The 23625-nt window shown below is 60.7% G+C and overlaps 2 protein-coding genes across 10 annotated transcripts in view; both read left to right on the top strand.

Moving 5' to 3' along the window:
- Positions 1-3392, top strand: part of SUN1 (Sad1 and UNC84 domain containing 1) — a 55600-nt gene extending 52208 nt beyond the window's left edge. For all 9 annotated transcript variants that reach the window (XM_046666269.1, XM_046666267.1, XM_046666265.1 and 6 more), the window contains 2 exons: positions 1168-1260; positions 1642-3392. In XM_046666269.1, the coding sequence (XP_046522225.1) occupies positions 1168-1260; positions 1642-1755 (207 nt within the window). In that variant the 3' untranslated portion in view covers positions 1756-3392. The remainder of the gene's footprint in view (positions 1-1167; positions 1261-1641) is intronic.
- Positions 3393-4504: 1112 nt separating this feature from the next.
- Positions 4505-22594, top strand: GET4 (guided entry of tail-anchored proteins factor 4). Its single transcript, XM_046666272.1, has 9 exons — positions 4505-4740; positions 10018-10096; positions 10431-10512; positions 11073-11222; positions 14981-15119; positions 16454-16594; positions 16882-16957; positions 17066-17138; positions 21682-22594. The coding sequence occupies exons 1-9, from the start codon at positions 4586-4588 to the stop codon at positions 21765-21767; spliced, it is 981 nt and encodes a 326-aa protein (XP_046522228.1). The 5' UTR covers positions 4505-4585; the 3' UTR covers positions 21768-22594.
- Positions 22595-23625: the final 1031 nt, after the last annotated feature.

The raw sequence follows: 23625 nt of genomic DNA, 5'->3' as shown, positions 1-23625 counted from the left end.
TTTGTCCCTTTAAAAAATATAGTTGAGACAACACAGTTCATAAAATTGATTCCTGCCTTAAAAAGCCAAATTTACCATAAATATTTTTCCACGGCAATAACTCTCTGCCTGTCTCTAAGTAGCAGCATGGGACACTGCTGCGTGGCTAGCCTGTGCCTCCCTCTCCCGCCTCCCACGTCGGGTGCTCCAGTTGCCGTCCCAGGGTCGGCGCAGCATCTCCAGTTGTCCTCAGATGGACGGTCGGGAGCGGCACTGCTGATTCGGGGTGGGGCGGGCATGGGCACGTCCCTTGATGTCTCAGAAGTGTGGTCACCTCAGCTTCCTTTCGGACTGAGTCCCGTCCTCCTACTCTCTGCTAACTTGTGGGTGAAAATGCCATGACTCGCGTTTCTGTGTAGCTCACACGCATGTTTTCTTTCTTGAGGGTTCTAGTTGTGTTTTATTCATTTATCTTTTGGGATTTCAGTTTCCTTACAGATATTTGAGCTTTTTCTTATATAGATAGTAATGATGTCTTGTTCTGTTACAGATGCACTCCCTCTGCCAGGCTTCTTTTGCATTTAGCTCCCTTTGCGCATTGCCTGTAATTTTTTCCATGGATGTTCATGCCTAGGATGTCCGTCCCATGTGAAACAGACACTCACATACTCCCCTCTGTTTCCTACTGGTTACCTTTTTATTGGGGTCAAATATATGTAATATTTACCTCTTACCCCTGTCAGTGTGCACTTCAGGGACATGAGGCTCACGCACATGTCGTGCAGCCGTCCCCACCCCCTGCCCTGGCACCCGCCCTCTGCCTCCTGTCTGTGCGAGGTGACCTCCAGTCTCCACATCCTGCTGACTGTTCTCATGCCCATGGGCTCAACGGGTCTGAGGGTCTCCACAGTGGGGCATTGGGGGCCCAGGGGGCTATCCAGGCACCAAGGGGCCGGGCGGTCAGACAGTCACCCTCTGCTGCCCGCCCTCCTTCCGCCTCTGTTTTCTTCATCACATAACGGGAGGAATAGTGCCTGCCCCATGGGCTGTCGTGGATTGTGTGAGGCCTCACAAAACGAGTAGCCTTGTCACCGCGTCAGTGGCCTCTTCCCCAGCTCATGTTGAGAAGCAATCCTAACTCTCACTGTCACTTTTCCATCATTCACTGACTGCACGGTTTGGTTTCAGGGATTGGAAAATGAGTATCAAGAAGAAGGGGAGCTTCTGGGCCGGTTCACGTACGATCAGGACGGCGAGTCGCTCCAGATGTTCCCCGTGCCGGTAAGGCCCTGCGTGGCCACAGCCTCCTGGGGGCTCCCGAGTCTCCTGGCTCCTCATGTCAGAGGAGCCAGCGACATTAACAGAACTGTCCCGAGTGTGTGAGGGTCACCCTCTGGGGAGAGCGCGTTGGAGCTCCCGGCTCTGCTTTCCCTGAGCGTTGTGTCAGTGTGTTTTGCTCTGCGGGAACATGTCAGGTACGGAAATGGAAAGTCCGTCTCTGGCTCGTAATGAGCTTCATGTTCCGTGACAGATGACTTAGTTCATTCTGAAAAACTTAATTTCCACCTTGGCGCCTGCCACTCAAATCCAGTAGTTGGGGCAGGGGTTGGGTTTGGGGGTGTTAATTTGCAGTAAGTGTGACTTCCCCCCCCTCAATTTCAGAAAAGACCTGAAGGAGCTTTCCAAATAGTGGAACTTCGGATCCTTTCTAACTGGGGCCATCCTGAATACACGTGTCTCTATCGGTTCAGAGTTCACGGAGAACCTGTCAAGTAAAGATCCACTACTGTTCTTGTACATTTTGTATATACTGGGACGGCTGAAACACTGGAACCTTCCTGAATGGGCATATAGACTAACAGGACCACGTCACCCCTTGAATAAACATTACGCACTGCCAGCAGGAGGACGTGGAGGCACACGCGGTGGATGCCCCGAGCCCACCGTGCCGTCCTGTCCACAGAAACACTGCATGTCGAATGCTGGCTGCCCGGAGATCGTGAGCAACAGCGATCTCTGGAAGCCATTTGAATGTATGGTTCACGAAAACACTTACTTTGTTTTGGGGATTTGTTTGTGAACATAAAGCTCTTTTTATTTTCTTGACTTCAGGAACAAAGCAGATGAAATTAAAACGTTTGAAGTGTTCCTGAAGCTTTGGTATTTAGCCTTTCATGGCCCTTTTAAAGGACTTTGGGGGCAGATATATTTCATCTGTTGAATCCAGCACATCTTTCAGGGAAACACAGTGTCACCAAACTTCAGAACTCTGCACTCCCTTCCTTTGGGACGGTTGTCCTTCTCAGCACCAGTAGTTACTTTCAGTTACCAGGTGGGCAGGTGACGGGAACGGGTGTTTGTGCCTCGTCTGCCCCTCCTGAGATTCTCCGGGTTGGGGCCCGTGCGCTAACCCCATTCACTCTGCCGTGCGTCAAGTGAGTCTGACATGGGGGCTGGTCTGGACCCAAACACGCGTCACTAGAGCTCTCAGGTCCCCCAGGCTCAGCCCACTGGGCACCTGGAGGTCTCCCTCACAGCGTGAAGAGGACCCAGATTCCAGCCTCCTGGATGTTTTGTTTTGAATTTTGCTGAAAAGCGAACACTAACGTGCTCTAAATCTTTCAGAGGCTTATGTTTTCTTCCACTGACAGTTATCAAAGGAGGTCGTGCAAAGCGGCAAATTCCCGAGGCCCTTGCATTTTGTGGCCCTAGTTTCTCACGGCCGTGCTTCCTCCCGCCCCTGGGCTCTGCCTTGAGTCGCGACTGCCCACCCTGCTCCTCACTTCCCCAGAGACCCGGCTGGTTCTGACGAACAGTTAACACTTGGCCTGTGCCACTGAGCGGACTTTATAATGAGGCATCTGCACGGCGCTTCCCGCGTCACAGACGTACTACCTTAACTATTTAAGTTTTATTGGGTTAAGACAGTTTTTTTGTGTACCTTAAATGTTGTATTTTCAGAAAAAGATAAAATGATGGTGCTGACTGGTTTTTCTGAAGAGTTTTATGTATATTGCACAACAGTCCTCAAATATACAAAAACTACATAAAGTAGCATTTTTTTTTCACTCGTAGAATTGGAACTAATGCCTATGCAGTTAAGTTGGATAAAATGTATACAGATGTTTCATATATTACAGGATAAATATATGTCAAAATTTCCTATATAAAACTAAAAATTTGGGAGTTGGGGTGGAAGTATTTTGAATAGTAATTTATTTTTAATGATGCGAGATAGGACTTTGTGCAATGTATTTTTGTAAATGCTTTTCAAAATATTCGTCTTTGGTAGTGCTTCCTTTGCTGCCACCAAATTGACAAGATGCTATTGAAATGTTTAAATAAAGAGTTTTAATTTTTAAAAGTGCATGTGATGTTTCAAATGAACAATAAACAGTTTATTTCTTTTCTCAGTTGGCTTCGTTTCTGCCCGTGGAGGTGGGAGAGGGACGGCGAAGGCGCGTGTTCCTTCGGCCGCGTTCTGAAGGTGAGCGGTCCTCGCGGAGCTCGCCCACCTTCGCCTGGGCCGTGCCGTCCCCACTTGCAGCGGACTGGAGTGCAGACAAGGTTGCTTGAGAGGGTCTCCGGAGGGCCCCTTGTCATGGGTGCTGCTGCCGCCGGGGGGAGGTGCGGGCACAGCGCCCTTGCAAGCCTGGCCCGGGGCCTGTCCATCGGGGCTGCTGGCGGGGGGCGCGAGGCCGCGACGAGGGCTGGGGCAGGCCTCTGCAGGGGACACTGGACCGCGACGGGGAGGGGCGACGCCGCGGAGAGGAGACGCTGCCCGCGGCGGGAGGCACAACTCGGGCGCCGGCCCCCCCCCGCCCCAGTCTCCGGGCCGGTGCCCGCCACAGTCCTGCAGGGGACGGAGGGAAGGTGACGCTTCCGGGAGCCCCCGGGACGCCTGCGCCTGCTCGGGACCCGGGCCGGGAGGCCGTCGCAGCAGGGGGACCGCGCGCACGGCCGGCCCGGCGGCTCGGCTCAGGCTCGAGCGGCTGCCGCGGGGACGCGGCCCCGAGGGCTCCCGGCCCCGTGCGCCACGGCCCTGCCCTCCTGCAAGGCCCGAGCCCGTGCCTGTGCTGCTTCTGATGGCGGGGCCGGCCCTCGGAGCCCTGGAGCCCTCGCGGCGCGCGGCCTCATCCAGGGGGAACCTGAGCGCCGCGCCCGCCCGGGACCCGCCGGTGCAGCGGCCCGCGCAGCGCTCTCACGGCCGATCTGGAAGTGTCTCCGCGGCGGCGACCCGCGGGCACTCGGGGGAGGGCCAGGGCCGGGACGCCCGAGCCTCCGCTTCCCCTCCGCCGCGCGCCCGCCCTCCGCCGTCACGGCCGCCGCCATTGTGGGGCAGCGCGCCCCGCGGTCACGTGGCCGCCCTCCGCTGCCCCGCCCTCGGTCACGTGATCGCCCTCCGCTGCCCCGCCCCACGGTCACGTGGCCTCCCTCCGCTGTCCCGCCCCTCGGTCACGTGGTCGCTCGCGGGCGCGCCGGCCCCCGCTGCGCGCGGCTCCTCGCGGCCACCGTAGAGGGCGTCGGGCTGCCGCCGGGACGGAAGCCGAGAGGCGCTGCCGACCGCGCCTGCGACAGCGTCAGCTCTGCGCGGAGCGCCGGCCCGATGGCGGCGGCGGCGGCGATGGCCGAGCAGGAGAGCGCCCGGAACGGCGCCCGCAACCGCGGCGGCGTCCAGCGCGTGGAGGGCAAGCTGCGCGCCAGCGTCGAGAAGGGCGACTACTACGAAGCGCACCAGATGTACCGGACGCTCTTCTTCAGGTAGCCGGCCGCCGCCAGGGCCCGCCGCCGCCGCCAGGGCCCCCGCCGCTGCTGTCGCGGGGTCGGGGCGCGCGGCGGCGCGGGGCGGGCTCCGGACCGCGGACCCGGCCCCCAGATCCCTGCCCAGACCCCGAACCTCGGCCCCGACCCCAGCCCAGCACCCGCTCCCGGACCCCAGCCCTGACCCCGGCCCAGGCCGCGAACCCCGACCCCGGCCCAGGCCGCGAACCCCGACCCCGGACCCCGGCCCCGACCTCGGACCCCGGCCCCTGGGTCCCGGCGCAGATCCCGACCCCGGACTCCGGACTTCGGGTCCCAGACCACAAACCCGCGATTCTGGATCCCGATCGCGGACCCCGGATCCCTGCCCAGATCCTGGACCCCGACCCAGAGCCCCGACCCCAGAGCTTGGACCGCCGATTCCGGAGCCCGAACCCAGACCCTCGACCCCTATACCCTAGTCCTTGGCCCCGACCTCGGGCCCTGCCTTTGACTTCCCGGCCGGGCCCTCTCTCCCCCGCTCTCCCCTCCCCCGGCCCTCCCACCGCCGAGCCCCGAGCGCCGCTGGGTGGGTGTGAAACCCCCACGCGGAGTCTCACTGTCCTCCCACAGGGAGTTGAGTCGTGAGGGTTTGAACACGTTTCTCTGCCTGTTTTGTCGCCCTTGCCCTGCTGCATGCTGTGTGTTGTTACTAAACCGGCTATTTTTATGACCCCGGTATTGTTACCTGCTGCCGGGTGCGCTGGCCACTAGCCACGTGCGCCTCTGAGCTTCTGAAAGGTGGGAGGTCCCGAATGGGGCGGGCTGTGAGTGTAGACATACGCGGGTTCCAGACACGTGAAAAAAAGGACGTGAAATAGCTCAGTAAGTTTTAAAAGATCGATTTCACGTTGAATCGGTACTTTGTGTTATTGGGCTAAGTAAAGTGGTTTTTATTTTAGTATCACCCTATAAATTTTTAAAGGAGCATGTCGCTTGCATTAGTTTTTTGGACTGCAGCGTGTCACGGTGTTTCTGTTGTCATACAGCCCCGGCCGTAGGTTTTTCTTGTACTTGTAAGGCATTCGTGTAGATTACACGTCTTCTGTGGTGCTTTGTAGTTGGAGCAAGAAAACGATTGGACCATTCATTAGAACTTAAATGTGTTTTAGAGACAGTCTTAGAGAATTTAGTCTGTTCTGTGCAGGGCCCCACAACAGCAAATGTACTGGTATTTAAGGGTATTTGATATTTAAGGGTATTTGGATCTGGCCTTTACACCATTTAGGCTTAGATTTTAAAATTTTCTCCCAACAGCCAGTTGGAATCGGTCTTGGGATCAATGTCCTGGGAACTCTGGAGGTCCCTTCTGCTGGGGTTCCAGTTTGCAGTTTACGTTTGGGTTAAATGTGGCGCGTTGTGGCCAGAGGACCAGGTAGGAGTGAGCGATGGTTCTTCGGGGAACGAGGAAGATGAGCGAAGGCCTTGCACTCCGTGACACTGAGCGCCCGCTGGGCGGCTCAGCCGGTCAGAAACCGGTGCCGGCGAGCTTTTGTCTGCCCGAGACCTGCCCTGGTGTGTGCTCTTCTTGGGGATTTGTATATAAATATTTGCCCCGGTGGTTAGTCAGCAGAACGGGATCATCCCAGAGGTAAACATGGTGTCCTTGTCTTGGGCCAGCTCTGCGAGTGCTACATGAGGAATGTAAGCGTCGATTAGCTTTAAAGTGGCGAGTCCCTCTGCCCGTGGTCGTTTCATGGTGACAGTGGGGGGTGGTGATGAACGTCAGGCTCCCCACCAGCCCAGCCTTGACCTGGGCTCGCATTCCGCCTCTGCTCCGTGACCCGTGACCCATGACCCAGGACACCTTGTTGCACCTCGCTGAGCCTTGGCCTCCTCCTGGGTCCTTTCGGGGCCCCTGCACCCCTTCAGGAGTAGTGAGAAGTGCGTGATCTGCCGTCGGCCTCGTGGGGGTGCAGGGCCAAGTCGACAGTGGCACTTGTGGCCGTCCCAGAGGCCTGACCGAAACAGGCTGGCGTGGTCCCTGTCCCTCCAGGGTGCAGCCCATGTTCAGACCCTCAGTGCCAGCCCTGGGTTAGAGCCCTCCACGGTGGGCAGCTCCTGGAGAAGTCAAATTCACCAAACTGTATTCTTTTATGTGTTTTTACAAATAAATATTTTTATACTTAAGTATTTATATAAAACGTGCAATTTGATGAGTTCAGTTTTGGGCATATGTGTACACCCATGAAACTATGACCAGTCAAGATGTTGGAAGTATCCATCATGCCCCCAAATTTTCTCATCCGCCTCTACAATCAATCGCTCACCTCTTGACCCCAGGCAACCACTGATCTGTCATGATAGACTGGTTTCCGTCTTCAGTGGAATCGTAGAGTGTGTCCTGTTTTTTGTCTGAGTTCACCCGTGTGTGTCACCCGTTCATTTTCATCGCTGAGCGGCCTCTCATTGTGTGGATGGCCCAGTTTGTTTATCCATTCACGTGTTGGATAAACTTACCAAGTTAGGCTGTTTCAGTTCGCTTACGTTATATCCCGCGGCAGTTTGAGGAGAAGGGGAGGAGACATTGGGCAGCCCAAAAGACGGCTTGGGAGTGTGCTCCATGGGAGTGGGCAGAGGTCGCTGGTACAGCTGGCTCGGTTGGGGGCCGGCGTCAGTGCCTGGGGCTGTGTCACCGATGGTGCTGCTGGCACTGGGTGGTCCCGTGTCTTCAGACCTCTCCGCCCCAACGAGGAGGAGCGAGTCCGTTCTCCAGGCTTGTTGGGTTGTTGGCGCTCGGTCAGACAAACCCCGCGGCTTGGGTGACTCCTTTGATGGTGGCCCGTGCTGCCGTCATGGCCAGCGGGGTCCCCACAGTGTGCCCTGCGCCTGCCCAGCTGGCTGGAGCCGGCCTTCTGCTTAGGGCCCCTGAGACCTGTGCTGCCTGTTGACTGTGGCCTGTGCCCTTGTTTGGACTCACGTCGAATGAGGACGTTTGTAGAAAGAAACACTTAGAACACGTGTTCTCCGTGCCCGGGTGGAAGGAGCGCCTGCCCGGAGGGGTGGCCGGACCACACTTAGTGGAGACTTTGACGCCAGCACCGTTCCCGTCCCTGACATTAATGCTTCCGTTTCTACGTTCTGCCCTTTTATAAAAATAAGAGTGAAGTGACTAGAAGCGTCGCAGACGCGGTGCCCTGTGGTCCGGAGGTGCTGCCGTGTCCATTGGCAGCAGACGGCACCAGCACGTGCTGGCCCGACGTCCTTCCGTCAGCGACGCGGAGGCTGACTTGCAGTGTGGACAGTGGTCAGCTGTGGACAGGCTGCCACGGAGGCCAGGGCCGCGGGGTGGCGCCGTGCCGGAAGGCTCCTGCCTTGGCCACCCCAGCCCGCTGGGACCCCGAGGGCGCCTCGTCCCGCTGTCACCCAGCAGTGAACCTCTCCCCTGCCCGGCGTTCCGCAGGGAGAAGCGCGTTCGCTCTCCGCGGTGGCCGTCCCGGGCAGTCCTGATCTGCAGGCCACTCCAGCTGGAAGGGGAGTGAGCGCTGGGAGTCCCAAGGCCCAGTAGACGGGTCATCCTCCTTGCGGGGCTCCCGTGCCCGCAGCTGGCCGCACCCGCCCGTCCCGAGAGCGGCGCTGTCCCAGGAGCCTTCGTCTGCCTCTTGGACTCCTTTGGCTTCACCTGGTCTCCTGAGAGCTCTGTCTTGCTGTATCTGACGTGGAAGAATCTGGAACCACATTGCGTCGTGAATAAACCGCGTCAGGCTGGCCTGATGGTCACCTAGGAAGAGTGCCGACGTGTGTGCAGGCGGCAGCTGTGCCCCTCTGAGGGCTGGTTTCCAGAACCCTCCTTGGTGCTGCTGGGCAGCAGGTCGTGTGCAGGGCGGCTCCTGGCGGGACTGGAGGAGGACGGCCGGAGCTGGTGTGGGGTGGGCGGCATGTGTGCACGCACGTGTGCGGTGAGAGTGGGAGGGTGCCGCCCCCAGCTGTGCTGTCGAGAAGCTGCAGCCGGGCCAGTGGCCCATGGGCTGACGCTGGCTGCTCTCTTGGGCGTAGGTCTTTCCTCCCAGTCCCATTGCTGTGCAGCCAGCTGGGGTCTCCCGGCGGGTCTCGCGTCCAGGCTGCTGGACCCTGCGTGCTGACCGGTGGGGTTGTGTTCTCCTGGGGGCGTCGGGTTGCAGGGCCTCTTTGAAGAAGAGACCTTCTCTGTGGTTACGGGCATGGTCGGCCGTGCCTGACTGTGGCCCTGGGCGCTGCGGGGGCTCCCGGCTCGAGCCTCCTGTGCTGCGCTGCTGGCCCCATCCTTCCTGAGGTGGGTTGGTTTGGGCTGGAGGCCCAGGTCCGGTGGGCTGGTCATGTTTCTTTTCTGACAACCATTGCGATAAACCTGTAGCTGATGAGCGAAATGTGCCGCCTGCACTGCTGCGCGGGCTGCTCCAGGGGAGGCCGTGCCTACGAGTTCGCTTCCTCGGGTGGGGCCCAGGCCGCGCCGCCCCCAAGCATCGTCCATTCCACCCTGTCAGCTGCCGGGTGTCAGGCTGCCCCGTGCGTCCCCCTCTGCAGCTCGGAAGGCCGGCTCTCCCCGCCTCCTGCGCTTTGTGAGAAATGCGCTCAGAGTGGGAGGGTGATGCTGGGCTGTGGTGACAGTGCCCACTCAGGCCTGTGTCTCCCGGAGGGAGTCAGCGTGGGGCCCGTGCCTGCAGCCGACACCGAGAACGTCATTCGGCCACCGTGGGTGCCATCCGCCCATCAGTCTCTGTGCGGAGCTCTGCTGTCCCTGGTTCCCTGCGTCGTCCTGACCGTGGTTCTCCGGTGGGTGAGGGTGCGTCACCCACCCCTCCGTGCAGTGCCTGCCAGCGTGGAAGGCCTGGCCTCAGGTGGCGGTCACCCCGGCCTGTGGCTTGTCCTCCTGACAGTCCTGGCGCGCTGCAGGGCACAGGTCTCCCGCTACCCTGAGCCATGTCGCTGACCGCAGGGAGCCGTGCACGCAGCGCGAGCCGGGTGTGGGACAGCCCACCTGGGGCCTGGACAGAGCCAGGGGGCGGGCGCCTTGCCCGCTGGGTGAGGTGCGACCTCGGGCGGGAGCACAGCCTTGCTTCCACTCCGGGTGGTGGGTGTGTCTGGCTTGGCGGCGTCATAAAGCGCTCACGCTCACGCCTCGTCTTCAGCCTTTGCCGTCCAAAACCATCCCTCCTGGGCCCAGGGCACTAACTCGGAGAGCGTGTTAGACGGGGGCGGCGCGTGCGTGTCGTGGGGGCAGCCGCCCTGACTGCGCACTGCTGCCCTGTCTTGTCGCAGGTACACGTCGCAGAGCAAGCACGCCGAGGCCCGGGAGCTCATGTGCTCGGGAGCGCTGCTGTTCTTCAGCCACGGCCAGGTGAGCCGCTGCCCGGGGCTTCCGTGCCGGGGCCTGTGGGCTGGGCGGGCCGTCCTCGGTGCTGGCCGCTCTGCCTGCAGCCGGGCGAGTGTCCTGGGGTCCGGGCACAGATGCCCAGCCGTGTCTGGGGCTGGGGCGCTGCCCCCAGGCCGGGCGTCCACTCTCCGCCGGGTGGCCGGGTGACTCCAGTGCTCAGAAGAGTTTTCTTGGCTTCGCGCTCTCTCGGGTTTCCACCTGGAACCCAGAGCAGCTGCCTGGCTTTGCCACAAATCCTCAGAACGGCCCGAGCTCTGTTTCTAACCGTGGGATTTTTGTTCGTTTCCGTGTTTTTTAGCAAAACAGTGCTGCGGACTTGTCCATGCTGGTCTTAGAGTCTCTGGAGAAGGCAGAAGTGGAGGTGGCCGACGAGCTCCTGGGTGAGGCTCTCTCACTGTGCCCTCGAGACGGTCTCCCGGCTGGTCTCTTGGGTAGCCACACACATGCACACACACGCGTGTGCATGGGAGCCACCCTGCTGTTCCGGCTCTGATGGACGGTGGCCTCCTAGCCGGCAGGCGAGGTGGGGTGTCCCTTGTCACATCCTGCCTTGCTGGCCTCCCCGCGCTGGCCAGCTTGCAGCTGGAGCCTTCGTGGGAGCCGCCAGCTGGAAAGACGAGGAGGCCGCTCCTGCCTCGGCAGCTCTGGCACCACCTTTCTCACCATGCTCCCCTCCCCGTGTCTGGCTCCCAACGCCGGCTGAGCCGCGAGCCCGGAAAGGAGGGTGTGGCTGCTGGCACTGCAGTGGGGAGGCCAACTGAGGGTGGCCCGGACGGCTCCAGCCCCTGGGGCTGCACTGGGACGCCCCCACTGCCCTGGTTGCTCTCGACTGCAGGGCGATGGCTGCTGCTTTCGATGAGCTTTAGTGAGATGCGCTGTGCAGAGAGCTGAAGGGGTGGCCTGTTCTTTGGGTCAGGGCCTCTGTGTGTGTCGTTTTTAGAAAACCTGGCTAAACTGTTCAGTCTGATGGATCCCAATTCTCCGGAGCGAGTGGCTTTTGTGTCCAGAGCCCTGAAGTGGTCCAGCGGGGGATCCGGGAAGCTGGGCCACCCCCGGCTCCACCAGCTGCTGGCGCTCACGCTGTGGAAAGGTAGGCCCGCAGAGCCCGCATGCAGAGCGTGGCTCCGGAGTGGCGGCCCCAGGCCCTTCCCGGAGGGCTGCGAGCCTGTCGTCCCGGGGCAGCTGTTCCTCCTCGTGCTCCCTGCAGCTCTTGTCTGCTTTTCCATTTTGGTGGGTTGAAATCACCTGCCGCAGCGCCCGAGGAGGGGAGCGCCTGCTCTGGAACAGCACGGCCGCTCTCTGTGAAGGGCAAGCGTCCCAGCGCCAACCGGTCTGTCTCGGTGGAGCCACCTGCTCCAAGGAGGACTGCCAAGGCCGGGGTTGCGGTGGGCAGCTGTGCTGGGCTGGCCCTTCCCCAGGGACCCTTCTCTCTCGGGGGCGGCAAGGCCTCGCCCCTGCCAGCACGGGGCCTCCTTCCTGGGACGCTCGTCCAGACCAGCACTCACGGGTGCTAGGTGCTGTCTTTGTTTAGCACCTGTGGCATCTTCTAATTAGCGTTCGTAGGGGCTGGTCAGGCCGTGTCCTGAGCTCCCAGCCCGCCAGTTGGGCACAGGGAGGGGCGCCCGGGCACTGCTGCTGGAGGCATTGGACGACGGTTGGTCGGCGGTTAGAAAGCGACCCTCTCTGGGCCCTCCATGTACCCTGGCTGCAGACGGGAGTGTGCACCTGTCGCGCTGGACGTCACCTGGCGGGCCCGCTGAAGGGAAGGTGCCAGGCAGGTGCCTGGGTGGGGCGCAGAGGGCATGGGCTGGCGGCTTGTGCTGTGGGAGTTCAGAGGGTCTGGGCTGAAGGCGCCTTCTCTGGACGTGAGTGCAGACGAGTGTGGGAACGGCAGGCCCCCTGGAACAGCCGTTTTGATGGGGGTGTGAGGCTGGGGGAACACCTCCACCCGCGCTCCCTCTCTCACAAGGCCAGCGCCAGGCTGGGTGCCCGCCACACGCTCGACTCCGCTGTGTGTCCCACCTGCTGTGGCCGGCGGGGCGTGGGGCTCGTCTGGGTGCTGGCATACCAGCTCAGTCCTCTCCCCAGAGGAACGTTACTGAGAATAATGAGTCGGATAGATCTGAGCGAATTCGAAGGCCCAGAAGTTCAGGAAACACTCCTGAGGGCATGGCTGAGTCCCCTCAGCTCCACCCGAAGGAAGAAGCGTGGCTGAGAAAGAGCAGCTGGCACCTTCCGCCACGCCGGCCGGGGCTCCCTCCCCCTCTGGCCACACGTTCGCGGGGCTGCCTCCTTCTCCCAGCGCTTGTGGCTGGTTCCTGCGCTTCCTAAGAACCGGCCTGGCGCCACGTCCCACAGACCCGTCCCGGTCCCCTCGCCAGCACGGGTTCCCCTCTGCTCACTCACGGCGCCCGTCTGTGTCCTGTCTGCTGTCTGTCTACACCGCACACCCTCCGGCACTCGGAGCCCAGCCCCCTTGTGTGGTGCAGGGCGCCCAGGGAGCGCCCCCAGGAGCCCCATGCCGTCTGCCGGCTGGCCCAGCAGGTGGTGGGGGCCGTGCGCCCACCCAACCCCTGCCCCATCTTCAGAGGAGCGGGGCCTGTGAGAGCAGGGGTGGCCCGCAGCTGCTGGTGGGCACAGTGATTCCACAGCCCTGCCCCGCCCGCGTGTGTGGGGCCCGTGGGGGATGCCAGGTGGAGCATGGGCCGCCCCCGTGTCCGTGAGGCAGCGTGCATGGTGCATGCTCAGTGGCTCAGCACATATGTTCAATGTTAGGGTCTTAACAATTCAAGATGGAGCAGGTGAATGCACTCCTTGGGCACAGGCCGTCGGGGGAGGTGTGGTGTCCTGGTGGGCGTCCTGTTCGCTTGGAGGGGCCGCGTTCCGGTGTCTGCAGGGAGCCTGGCCTGGGAAAGGCCCACGTCAGGGCTCCCCCGGGCTGGTGGGGCTTCCAGGCGGGTGTGCGGTGGCCTGCTCTCTGCTGCATCCCGCGGCCCACCCGCTGGCGCCTCCGTTGGCCCTCATGACGAACCCCACCCAGTCCTTCGCCTCGTGCGGCGTTGGTCTTCCGTCCAGGGCTCTGAGGGGCCTGGGGCCGGGCTGGGCGCAGTTGCTTGCTTGGTTTTTCTGCTTATGTGGATGCTGTAAAACCAGAAGGTGGTTTTGGGGGGTTGGAGGAAGAGAAGGGGGCAGACGGGCCGCGACTACGGAAGGAGACGCTGCCTCCGAGTCGCTGTGTGTTCTCTGTGGCTGCAGGGGGCGAAAGCGGAGGCCAGGCCTGGAGGGCCTGTTAGGTGGGGGGCGCTGCGCGATGATGCGGGGCCTGGGGGCAGACAGCCTGTCTCGGGAGGGCGCGTGTTCTCCACAGGAGGTAGGAGGGAGCGGGCCGCTGGGGCCGTGGCTCAGTGCCTCACCCATGGAAGGAGCAGTGGTGGGGACCAGGGTGGCATGTGAGCGGGACAGGGTGATGGCCCTGCTCTGGGAGACGGCAGGGCTGTGGGCAGGTGGCTGGACGAGCCGGGGGCCTGAGCAGGAGGTGCGGTGGCTGCGCCTGGAGCTGCGTCTGTGCCTCGGAACTGCCAAGGCTCCGGGTGTCCTGTGCCCTGTGGGGTGCCAAGCAGCGTCTCTGGGCTCCAGTCAGATGCCAGGAGCACCCGCAGCCGTGGCAGCAAAAACCGTCTCCAGACACGGCCCCGTGTCCCGAGTGGGGGCCGCTGTGGGGCAGCTGGCGTAGGGGGCGGCCCTCGGGAGAAGGGCAGCTGCCTTCTGGGTGGTGGGGGGAGGGTGTCAGGGCAGGCCCGGTTCACAGCCTGGCGCGTCCACTGGCGCTGACCGGGTCGGGACCGTCAGAACCCTCGACAGCTGAGCAGCGAGCTCACCACGGAGATGCTCAGACGGCTGGGCGTGGAGGACGTGTCCCCCGCGCGCCCGCCCCCTTCCCCTGGCTCTGTTAGCACTGCAGCCCGGCCCTTGGTTAGAGGCTCGGCCACGGCAAACGCGGGCTGAGACTGACTGTGCGCGTGAGTTAGCCGCTAGGATGAGTGTCCATCTCAGGGCTGGAGGCCACCTTCCTGACCGCTTGCCGCGGACCCCACCCTGAGTGTCCCGGTCCAGCCCCTACAGGGCGCACAGCAGAAGTGGACGTCTAGATGCTGGTGACACAGGCCACTCAGCACGTGCCTCTGCACACGGGCCTTGTTAGGCCTCTCGGGTCCTGTTCCCGCTGTGACGGGCCGGCCTGCGTCCAGAGGGTCTTCCCTCCAGTGCCTGCTCCATGGGGCATCGACGAGATCGTGGGCCCCCCTCTCTGTGGAGGGGCAGACAGCGTCCACGGCCACCGAGTCCCGTGCAGTCTGCTCGAGGGCAGAAAGTGCTGCAGAAGAAGGGGCGTGAGCCGTGGGCCGGGAGCGGGGTGCGGGCTCCTGGCGACCTCCGGGCCGTGGGAGAGGCGGGCCTCGACCTGGTCCTGCTGCTCCTCCGGGAGTCCAGGCGCTGAGTCGGGTCGGTGGGTTTTGCATCAGGGTCCTGCAGTTTCTGTGCGGGGCAGCAGGGCCTGTCCTGCGGCTGCTCCTCGGGGTTCCGCTGAGACAATGTTGGTGTGGGAACTCGGGGCAGCTGGCGCAGCTCGGCCGAGCTGAACAAGCCACCTCCCTAGCTGTGTGTGGCTGATGCCTCAAACGCGAGGCGGCTGGGTGCAAAGTCGCGGACCCCCGGGCACAGGGCGTGCGCGGCATCTGCTGGCCCATCCCTCCCTGGTGTGCGCCGAGGGGCGGCTGTGTGGACGGCGAGGGCGGGGCGGGCCCGGCAGTCGTGCGCCCCGTGTCCTGACGGGCCCCTCTCCCTCCGCAGAACAGAATTACTGTGAGTCTCGGTACCACTTCCTGCACTCGACGGACGGCGAGGGCTGCGCCAACATGCTGGTGGAGTACTCCACCTCCAGGGGCTTCCGCAGCGAGGTCGACATGTTTGTGGCCCAGGCCGTGCTACAGTAGGTACCCGCGCACCCCCCCCCCCCCCCCCCCCCCCCCCCCGGCCCCCGGCTCAGACGCGCGGTGTTTCTGAGCCGTTGGGCGCACTTGCCCTGTGGCCTCTGCCGCAGACCGCGCGGGACGGCAGACGCTGCTCGTCGACTCTCTTAAGCCAGCGCAGGTCTCGGGCACTCGTAAAGTTTCAGTCGAGCAGTAAAAGTGAGTTTTTCATTCTAAATCAGCATTTTTCTGTCACCACTGGTCCTCCGTTGTCTCTTCTGTGATTTGGGTTTTTAGGATCAGACGACTGTTCTTTTGTAGGACGCCCGTCTTTGTGAGTCTCGCCTGGTCTCCAGGAGTGTGGGGCGAGCCGGCGTCCGCGGGCCATGTCTCCAAGGCCTGCGCTTCACCGTGCGCGCAGCGCCCCCCACACCCTGCCCTCCCGCTGGGTCCCGGCTCCTCCCTCGCGCCCGTGAGGCCGCCTCGGCCCGTTTTCTCTCCAGCAGCCGACCTGACGATGTTGCCGCGAGCTGCAGGGTCGAGCGGGCAGCGCAGCGAGCGCCCACGTGGGGCAGGGTCGCCTGCGCAAGCGCCTCCCATCCCGCTTGTTCCCGCTGGGGCCATCCTCCCTCCTGGTGGAGACGCGGCGTGGGGAGAGGCTCCCTCCTCCCACGGAGGCATGGATCTGCGGGCGGGCGGTGGGCGGGCTGCGCCCTGAGTTTGGAGGGGACGGGCTCACAGAACGTTGTGGTGGTTCGCGGCACCTCACAGCTTCCACGCGTGGCTGCTTTTTGCTGCCATCGACTTTAAAAATGAAACCTTTTTAAAATCCACACCTCGCTGATCCTGGCTTTGTGGCACTTGGTGTAGATACTTTCTCTGGGCTGAACATGAGATCAGTGAACCCCTTCTCGTTGATCCCTTTTTATGCCTTAAAAACCTATTATCGAGGGTCGCGCCTAGGGCTGTGTCCTCCGTGGGCATAAACCAAGGCTTGTCCCGGTGCCCAGCATGGCGCCTGGGGCCCTGGGCCGGTTGCTCATGCGGGCAGGTGCCTGGGGGTGCCGAGCAGACAGGTTTCGCCACCCCCCCTGCCCTGTTGTCCTTGGGTGCATCGCCCTGCAGGCCTGACGTTCCACCTGAGGGTGAAGGCCCGGATGGCCGTGCCCAGCGGCGGCCTCCAGAACGTCGGGGCTGTCACCCCAGCCCTGGGCCGTGTCGGGACGGCCTGGGAGAGGCTGTCCCAGGCCCGCACACATGGCGGCACCCCTTGTGCACCGTTCACGTAAATGCTTATAGAAATCCCGTCTTCCTTCCTCAGGATCCCTACTCACTAGGATGTTCTTATTTCCAGGTTTCTCTGTTTGAAAAACAAAAGCAGCGCGTCGGTGGTGTTCACAACGTACACGCAGAAGCACCCGTCCATCGAGGGCGGGCCTCCGTTCGTGCAGCCCCTGCTGAACTTCATCTGGTTTCTGCTGTTGGCTGTAGACGGGTGAGTTTCGTGTGTGCATTGTGGGTGTGTGTATAGGGGTGTGTGTGTAGGTATGCAAATGTGTATATGTACATTTATAGGTGTGAGTGTCTGTACAGGTGTGAGTGTGGGTGTGTACAGGGAGCATGTAGACATGGATGCGTGCACAGGTGTGTAGGTGTGAGTGTGGGTGTGTACGGGGAGCGTGTCGGCATGGGTGTGTGCACAGGCGTGCGAGTGTGCCAGCGCACGGCTCCTCGCCCTGCTCTCCCGGGTGAGCCGCTGGCGGGCGTGCCCTCTCGTCCCAGGGGCAAGCTGACAGTGTTCACAGTGCTGTGTGAGCAGTACCAGCCGTCCCTGCGGCGTGACCCGATGTACAACGAGGTGAGCCTTGCGCGGGGCGGGCGCTCGGCCTCGGGCGGCCTGGCGTTGGGGGTGGGCGGGGCCGCCTCTGTGCTGAGCGGGTCCGTGCTGACCGCTGTGCCCTCTCAGTACCTCGACAGGATAGGACAGCTCTTCTTCGGCGTGCCGCCCAAGCAGACGTCTTCCTACGGAGGCCTGCTCGGTAAGGCCCGGGCCCCCAGGGTGGGGGCAGCGGTCTGCACGGGCCAGGCCCTGTCACCCCGGCCTCTGCTTCGGGGCTCTGCCATGCACGCACTGCTGTTGTGCGGCGTCTCCCCAGGGCCCGGCCCTCTGCCGTGCCTCCAGCTCCTTTTCTCGCCTTGTTCCCAAAACACAGCTGGTGGGGCCCGTGCTCCGCGAGGGACAGTCGTGCCCGGGGCTCTCTCCACTGGCCACAGAATCCAGGCCAGGTTTTTTTCTTTCTTTATTGTGGTAAAATACACAGAACGTCACCATCTTAACCATCTTTAGTGCACGGTTCCCGGGTGTTGAGCACACTCACACTGTGTGTGCCTGTCCCCACCACCCGGCTCCCGGGCTTTTTGCATCTTGCAAAACTGAAACTCTGTCCCCATTAGACACTCACTCCCCTCCCGCCCCCCGGCCCCGCGCCCGCCAGTCCGCTCTGTTTCTGTGACCTCATCTCCTCCAGGGACCTGTATGAGTGGGGTTGTGCGGTGTTTGTCCTGTGAGCGGCTCATTTCACTCAGCACGGTGTCCTCAAGGGCCGTCCATGTGGTAGCAGGTGTCGGAATTGCCTTCGTTCTGAGGCTGAAGAACATTCCCGTGTGGACGGGCCACATTTCGCTCATCCCTTCATCCGTGGATGGATGTGCGGGTCGCTTCTGTGTTAGCCGTGTGGATCACGCTGCTGTGAACGTGCGTGTGCAAATGCCCTGTGGAGGCCCTGCTTCACTTCTTTGGGGCTCATGCCCAGGAGCGGGACTGCCCAGTCGTGTGTTCCTGGCTCTGTGTTTAATGTTGTGAGGAACCTCCAGACTTCGGTCCACAGTGGCTCCCCATTTCACGTTCCCACCAGCAGCACACGTGGCTGCCGTCCTCCGCGTCCTCACGGGGCTTGTTCTCCGTGGTTTTGAGAGTGGTCACAGCGGCCCTCCGATGGTGTCAGCTGCTGTCTCCTTGCAGCCTGATCTGCGCCCGCCTGGCGAGCAGCCGTTCGGGTGTCTGTGTGATAGTCATGTCACTTGCATTTTTAGGGACAGACAGGTGGTCTGTTCAGGAGCTGCGTGTAAAGGTATTAATACTTTATCAGATGTAGGATTTGCAAATATTCTCCTGTTCTCTGGATTGCCTTTTTTTTAAGACTTCGTTTATTTTAAGCAGTTTTAGGTTCACAGCAAAATTAAGAAGATGGTCCAGAAAGTTCCCAGACGTCCCCTGCCCCACGTGCACAGTCTTCCCCATTATCAGTGTCCCCATCAGAGGGCGCATTTACTGTCAGTGAACCTGCACTGACACGTCATCGCCACCCAGCGGCCGTAGGTTCACTCGTGGTGGTGTCGCTCTGTGGGTTTTGACAGCCGTGTGACGTGCACCCACTGTTACGGTGTCACGCACAGCAGCTCTGTGCTCCACCCGCTCGTCCCTCCCACCCCCTCTGCCTTACTCTGTGGGTTGTCTCTCTCGATGCATATAATTCTTAAGGTTTCGTGAAGCCCAATTTGTCTGTTTTTTCTTTTGTTGCCTGTGCCTTTGGTGTCGTATCCAAGAAATCATTTCCAAACACAAAGTCGTGAAGCTTTTGTCCCGTTTTCTGCTAAGAGTCTTATCGTTTTAGGTCTTCATTTAGGTCATTGATCCATTTTGAGTTAATTTTTGTATGTGGTGTTAGGTGAGGGTCCAGCTTCGTTCTTTGCGTGTGGGTGTCCAGGTTTCCCAGCACCGTTTGCTGAAAAGTCTGTCCTTTCCCCATAGAATGGTCTCGTCAAAAACCGTTTGATGCTGTACGTGAGGGCTCATTTCGGGCTCTCTGTTCTGCACCGTTGGTCGGTCTGTCTGTCTCTACGCCAGGACCAGACCGTTGTGATTACTGGAGCTTTGTAGTCAGTTTTGAAATCAGGAAGTGTGAGTGCCCCAGTTTTGTTTTTCAAGGTTGTTTGGCTATTTGGGTCCCTTGGATTCCATATGAATTTCAGGATGGGTTTTTCTCTTTCTGCAAAGATTGCATTGGATTTTAGATCGCTTTGGGTGATACCAACATTTTAACAATATTAATTTTTCCAGTCCATGAACGTGGGATGTGTTTCCATTTGTTTATGTTTCCTTTAATTTCTTTCAGCAATGTTTTGTAGTTTTCATTGTATAAGGTTTCTCTTTCTTGGTTAATTCCTAAGTATTTTATTGTTTTTGAGGTTATTGAAACAGTTGTTTTTGTGTTTCTTTTTACATTGTTTATTTTTCTTGTACAGAAATACCACTGACTTGTGTGTGTTGACTTCGTCTCTTGCTACTTTGCTGAATTCATTTATTCCAGCAGCTTTTTTGTGGATGCTTTAGGATTTTCTACGTGTAAGATCATATCTGCAAGCAGAGGATTTTACTTCTTTCTTTCCGATCTGGATGCCTTTTATTTCTTTTTCTTGCCTACTTTCTGTGGCTGGAACTTCAGTGCTGTGTTGAATGGAAATGTTGCAAGTGAGCATCCTTGTCTCGTTCCAGATCTTAGAGGAAGAGCTTCAGTCTTTCCCCATTGAGCGTGATGTTTGCTGTGGGTTTTCCTGTGGGGCCTTTATCATGTGGAGGCAGTTTCCTTCTATTCCTAGTTTACTGAGTGTTTTTATCATGAAAGAGTGTTGAATTTTGTTAGATGCTTCTTGAGCATCAGTTGAGATGATCGTGTGTTTTTTCCCCTTCATTCTGTTAACGTGGGGTATTATGCTGATTGGCTTTCACGTGTGGAGCCGTCCTTGCATTCCAGGAATAAATCCCACTTGGTCATGGGGCGTAATCCTCATACGCTGCTGAATTCAGTTTGCTGGTATTTTCTGGAGGATTTTGCATCAATGATCGTCAGGGATATTGGTCTGCAGTTTTCTTTTCTTGTGGCGTCTTTGTCTGGCCTTGGTGTCAGGGTCATGCTGGCCTCGTAGGATGGGTTAGGAAGTGTCCCGTCCTCTTCAGGTTTGTGGAGAAGTGTGAGAAGGACTGACGGCGGCTCTTTAATCGTTTGGTGGGATTCCCCAGTGCAGCCACGGGGCGCAGGGCTTTTCTGTGCTGGGAGGTTTTCCATCACTGATCGTCTCCTTATTGGTTAGAGGTCTGATCAGTTTAGTCTCGGCAGATGTCAGAGGTGAGATTCCTGACTCTGTCTTTCAAGGCCAGGCCACCACCCCGCATCCTGCACAGCCTGGTGCCGCCCCGGGTCTCCAGCGCTGTCTGCCTTCTCCTGAGCTCTGATGTCGACATCTCCCTTCACCAGGGCTGGGACCTGTGGGTTTGTAGCCCTTCATCTGTGACATTTTAGGTTTGAGCGGGGACATCACGTTTCACAGGGTTCCGAATTCACAAGCAGGCACCTGGCCGACAGTTTTTCTCACAGGCCGGACAGCGTAAGGTCTCCTCGGCTTCCTTCTGGAGCTGACTGGGCAGATACACAGACGGCTCACTCTGCAGAAACGGCCCCGTGTTGTGCACACTGACTACACCACGTCCTTTTCAGTGCTGGGGCTGCAGGTGACGCGGCGGCAGGCCTGGGTGGGGCTCGTCCCGCAGAGCCCGGTGTCCGCATCAGAGGCTCCCGCCTGGGGCTCTGGGGCTGGGCGGGCGAGCATTTCTGTGTGGTGGCCTTGCCAGGTGCCTCTGGGGAATGTCCGTCTCTGAGACTACTCTGAAGTTGGCTTTTGCTCGTCCAGCGTGTCTGGAGTTGGTTTGGGGGAGGCGTTGGCAGGGGCCCCCACCCGCTGTCCGAGCGCTCGCACGGCCGCCCTTCTGAGTGGCCCCCCTGTGCTCAGGTGACTGTCGGTTGGCCGCGTGCACATCTGTTGGGCTTGGTCTCTGATGTCGCTCCTCGTCCCCACTGTCCTGACTCTCATGCTCGTTTATCTTCCGGCACAACTTCAGAGCCGGCCTTTGTGGTTCCCCCGACGCTGTCGGTGTGCTGACAGCCTGAGTCCAGCTGCAGGTCAGGGGAGATGTGGCGGTCGTGTCCAGGGACGCTGCCTGCGCTGCGGGTCTCTCCTGTGCTCATTTCCCCCATGGTTGGTTTACGCAGACTTTGTAAACGTGGACTTAGTGTTGACAGAAGGGTTGTCTCTGGATAAAAACTAGACAGGGAAAGTGTCGGCGGTGACAGCCCCACAGGCGACAGCAGCTGTGTTTCACGTGTGGCCTTTGGGACTTGGATGCATCTTACTGGTTTGTGTGTCATGTGTTCTCATGCGTGTGGTTTATCCAGGGTTTTCCTGTGACACGGCTTATCGATGACTCTGGCTTCCCCCAGGGGCTGGGTCGGGGCCCCACTGGTGGGTATGTGGGGCCGTCCCCGTCATCCAACCGCGCAGCAGACGTCCTGAGCGTTTCTCGTGCCCCCTGCAGAGGTTCTTGCTGTGGGCTTCTGGGTCACAGGCATGAGCACTGTCGGGCTGCTGGTCCTGACAGCCCCGAGCGGGCGCTGTGGGACTGGGTTTCTGGGGTGCAGGAGCCCCAGTGAGGCGCCGCCCTGGCCCTGACCGTGTATTTGCCTCCAGGGAACCTTCTGAGCAGCCTCATGGGCTCCTCGGAGCAGGAGGGCGAGGACAGTCAGGACGACAGCAGCCCCATCGAGCTGGACTGACGCCGCCGTCTGGACCTGCGTGGAGACGCCCCGACCGCGAGTCCTGGACGCGGGTCCCCACGCCCAGCAGTTCCGAGGCGGTGGTGGCTGCGTGTGGGCGTTTCTCTGTGCGTTGGCCGCGGGCCACGTGGCTGTGCCGTGGGCTGCGTGGCGTGCCGGCTGGGCTGCACCGTGTACTCACAGATCGACCCACAATAAAGCTCCGGCCTGGCCGCGCCTCCACCCTCTCCCCGTCCTCTGTTTCTCGTGTGCTTTGGGAGGGCCCAGCGCTGACGGGCCTGGTGCAGGCGTGCCCGTCCCTGCCACAGACGGCATGCGGGAGCCGTGCCCCTCAGACAGCGGGAGGTGGCCGCTGTCGGGCCAACTGCCCGTGGATGTCCTGCAGTGGCCTGTCCCCCGGTGTCTTGGAGCACGCCGGGGCAGCAGCTCCGGGCCAAATCCCGGGAGCCTGGGCCCTGCGCCGAGACACGGCCAGTGGGAGCGCGTCTCATGAAGGGCGCGGCAGGACTGGCTGCCTTCCAGGACGCGGTATTTATTTTCATTGCTGATTGATTCTTTTTTGACCTGACATTTTAGGTTTGAACCAAATAACCAGTCCAGGGATGACCAAATCCGTCCTTTCTCACTGATGCTACACCACAGGTTCTCAGAATAACTGCAAAAGGGGAAACACTTTATTTTTTCACAATTAAAGTAAGAGTTGTAGATTAATGCACAGTGATCATGCATGGGAAGGAGCAAAACAATACAATTTATTTACTGTAAAAATGGACTTTAAAGGAAGGTTTATGTTAATTGCTGAGTTTAAATAAATCCTTTATACTGGGCTCTGCGCGCTGGTCCTTTCTGCGTGAGCTCCTGGGCCGCGGCCGGGTCCGGGCAGAGGCCTGAGTGCCCGGCGGTTTCCAGGTCTGTCCAGAGTCTGCCCGCGGTGGGCGGAGTGGACGGAGACGAGGGGCCCACGCAGGGCACGTCTGGTAGTTGTAGATACGAATAGACGGTGGTTTATTCGACAGACGGTGGTTTATTCGACTTCGGAGAAACCACATCCGCTCAGAGGGCGGCGGCCTGTCCGGGGTCGCCCCCCCGAGGTCGGCGCCCCGCTGCCCGGGTTCTGGGCGGAGGGGGGGGGGCTGCGCGGGGGCCGAGCCACGACGGACGCCCCGCTCGTGCGCCACGCTTCATTTGAATCCGAGTCGCGTCCAGCAGGATGGCTGGGTTTCAGGGAAGTTTGAGCGGAGTGCACGTGCTCTACGCGCGCTTTTGCCCCCGATCCACGCGGACGAGCAAGCGCGCTGCAAGCGCCCGCTGCCCCGAGCCGGGCGGACCCGCGGCCGTCGTCGTGACCCTCCTCCCACGGGCACGCCGGCCTCCCGGAGCGCGGCTCGTCCCCAGGGTGCGGTTCGCGGCCCGGCCCCGCCCGGGAGGGGGGAGCTCTGCGCCGTCGCAGCTGCGCGTCTGTAGGATGGGAAGGGTGTCAGTCCCCCGGGTACGGCGCTGGGTGCGCGCGCTCGCACACGGCGCACACGCAGAGGGCGTGCCGGCACTGCCAGGGTCAAGGAAGGGTCTAGAAGACGGTGCGGGAGGCCTTAGGTGGGCTGAGCCCCGCAGTGGGGCGGATCCAGGGGCGCCTCCCGCCTCTGGAAGGCGGTGGGCGAGGGTGGACGGTGGCGTCAGGGGAGGGGCGGACCCGCAGCCCCGGGGTCGGGGGGTGGTCATGTGCCAGGAGCGGGCCGGCACTCTCCCTGGGGGCGGGGGCAGGGGCCCCTGTAGCCGTCCTCACCCCCAGCCCAGCCGTCTCGGGCCCTGGCAGCCTTGGGTCAGTGGGGATGGGGGCCAGGACCCTCTGTGAGGAGCT

This window comes from Equus quagga, chromosome 7, assembly GCF_021613505.1.
Source record: "Equus quagga isolate Etosha38 chromosome 7, UCLA_HA_Equagga_1.0, whole genome shotgun sequence".
NCBI lineage: Eukaryota > Metazoa > Chordata > Mammalia > Perissodactyla > Equidae > Equus > Equus quagga.
This window is presented reverse-complemented; position numbering and strand designations above follow the sequence as displayed.

Bases quoted from the DNA above. Each gene is read 5' to 3' on its own strand.
- GET4 (XM_046666272.1), top strand. From the start codon at position 4,586: ATGGCGGCGGCGGCGGCGATGGCCGAGCAGGAGAGCGCCCGGAACGGC. The intron at 15,120-16,453 runs GTAGGTACCCGC...TCTTATTTCCAG, and splicing joins GTGGCCCAGGCCGTGCTACA to GTTTCTCTGTTTGAAAAACA. The intron at 16,958-17,065 runs GTGAGCCTTGCG...GTGCCCTCTCAG, and splicing joins GTGACCCGATGTACAACGAG to TACCTCGACAGGATAGGACA.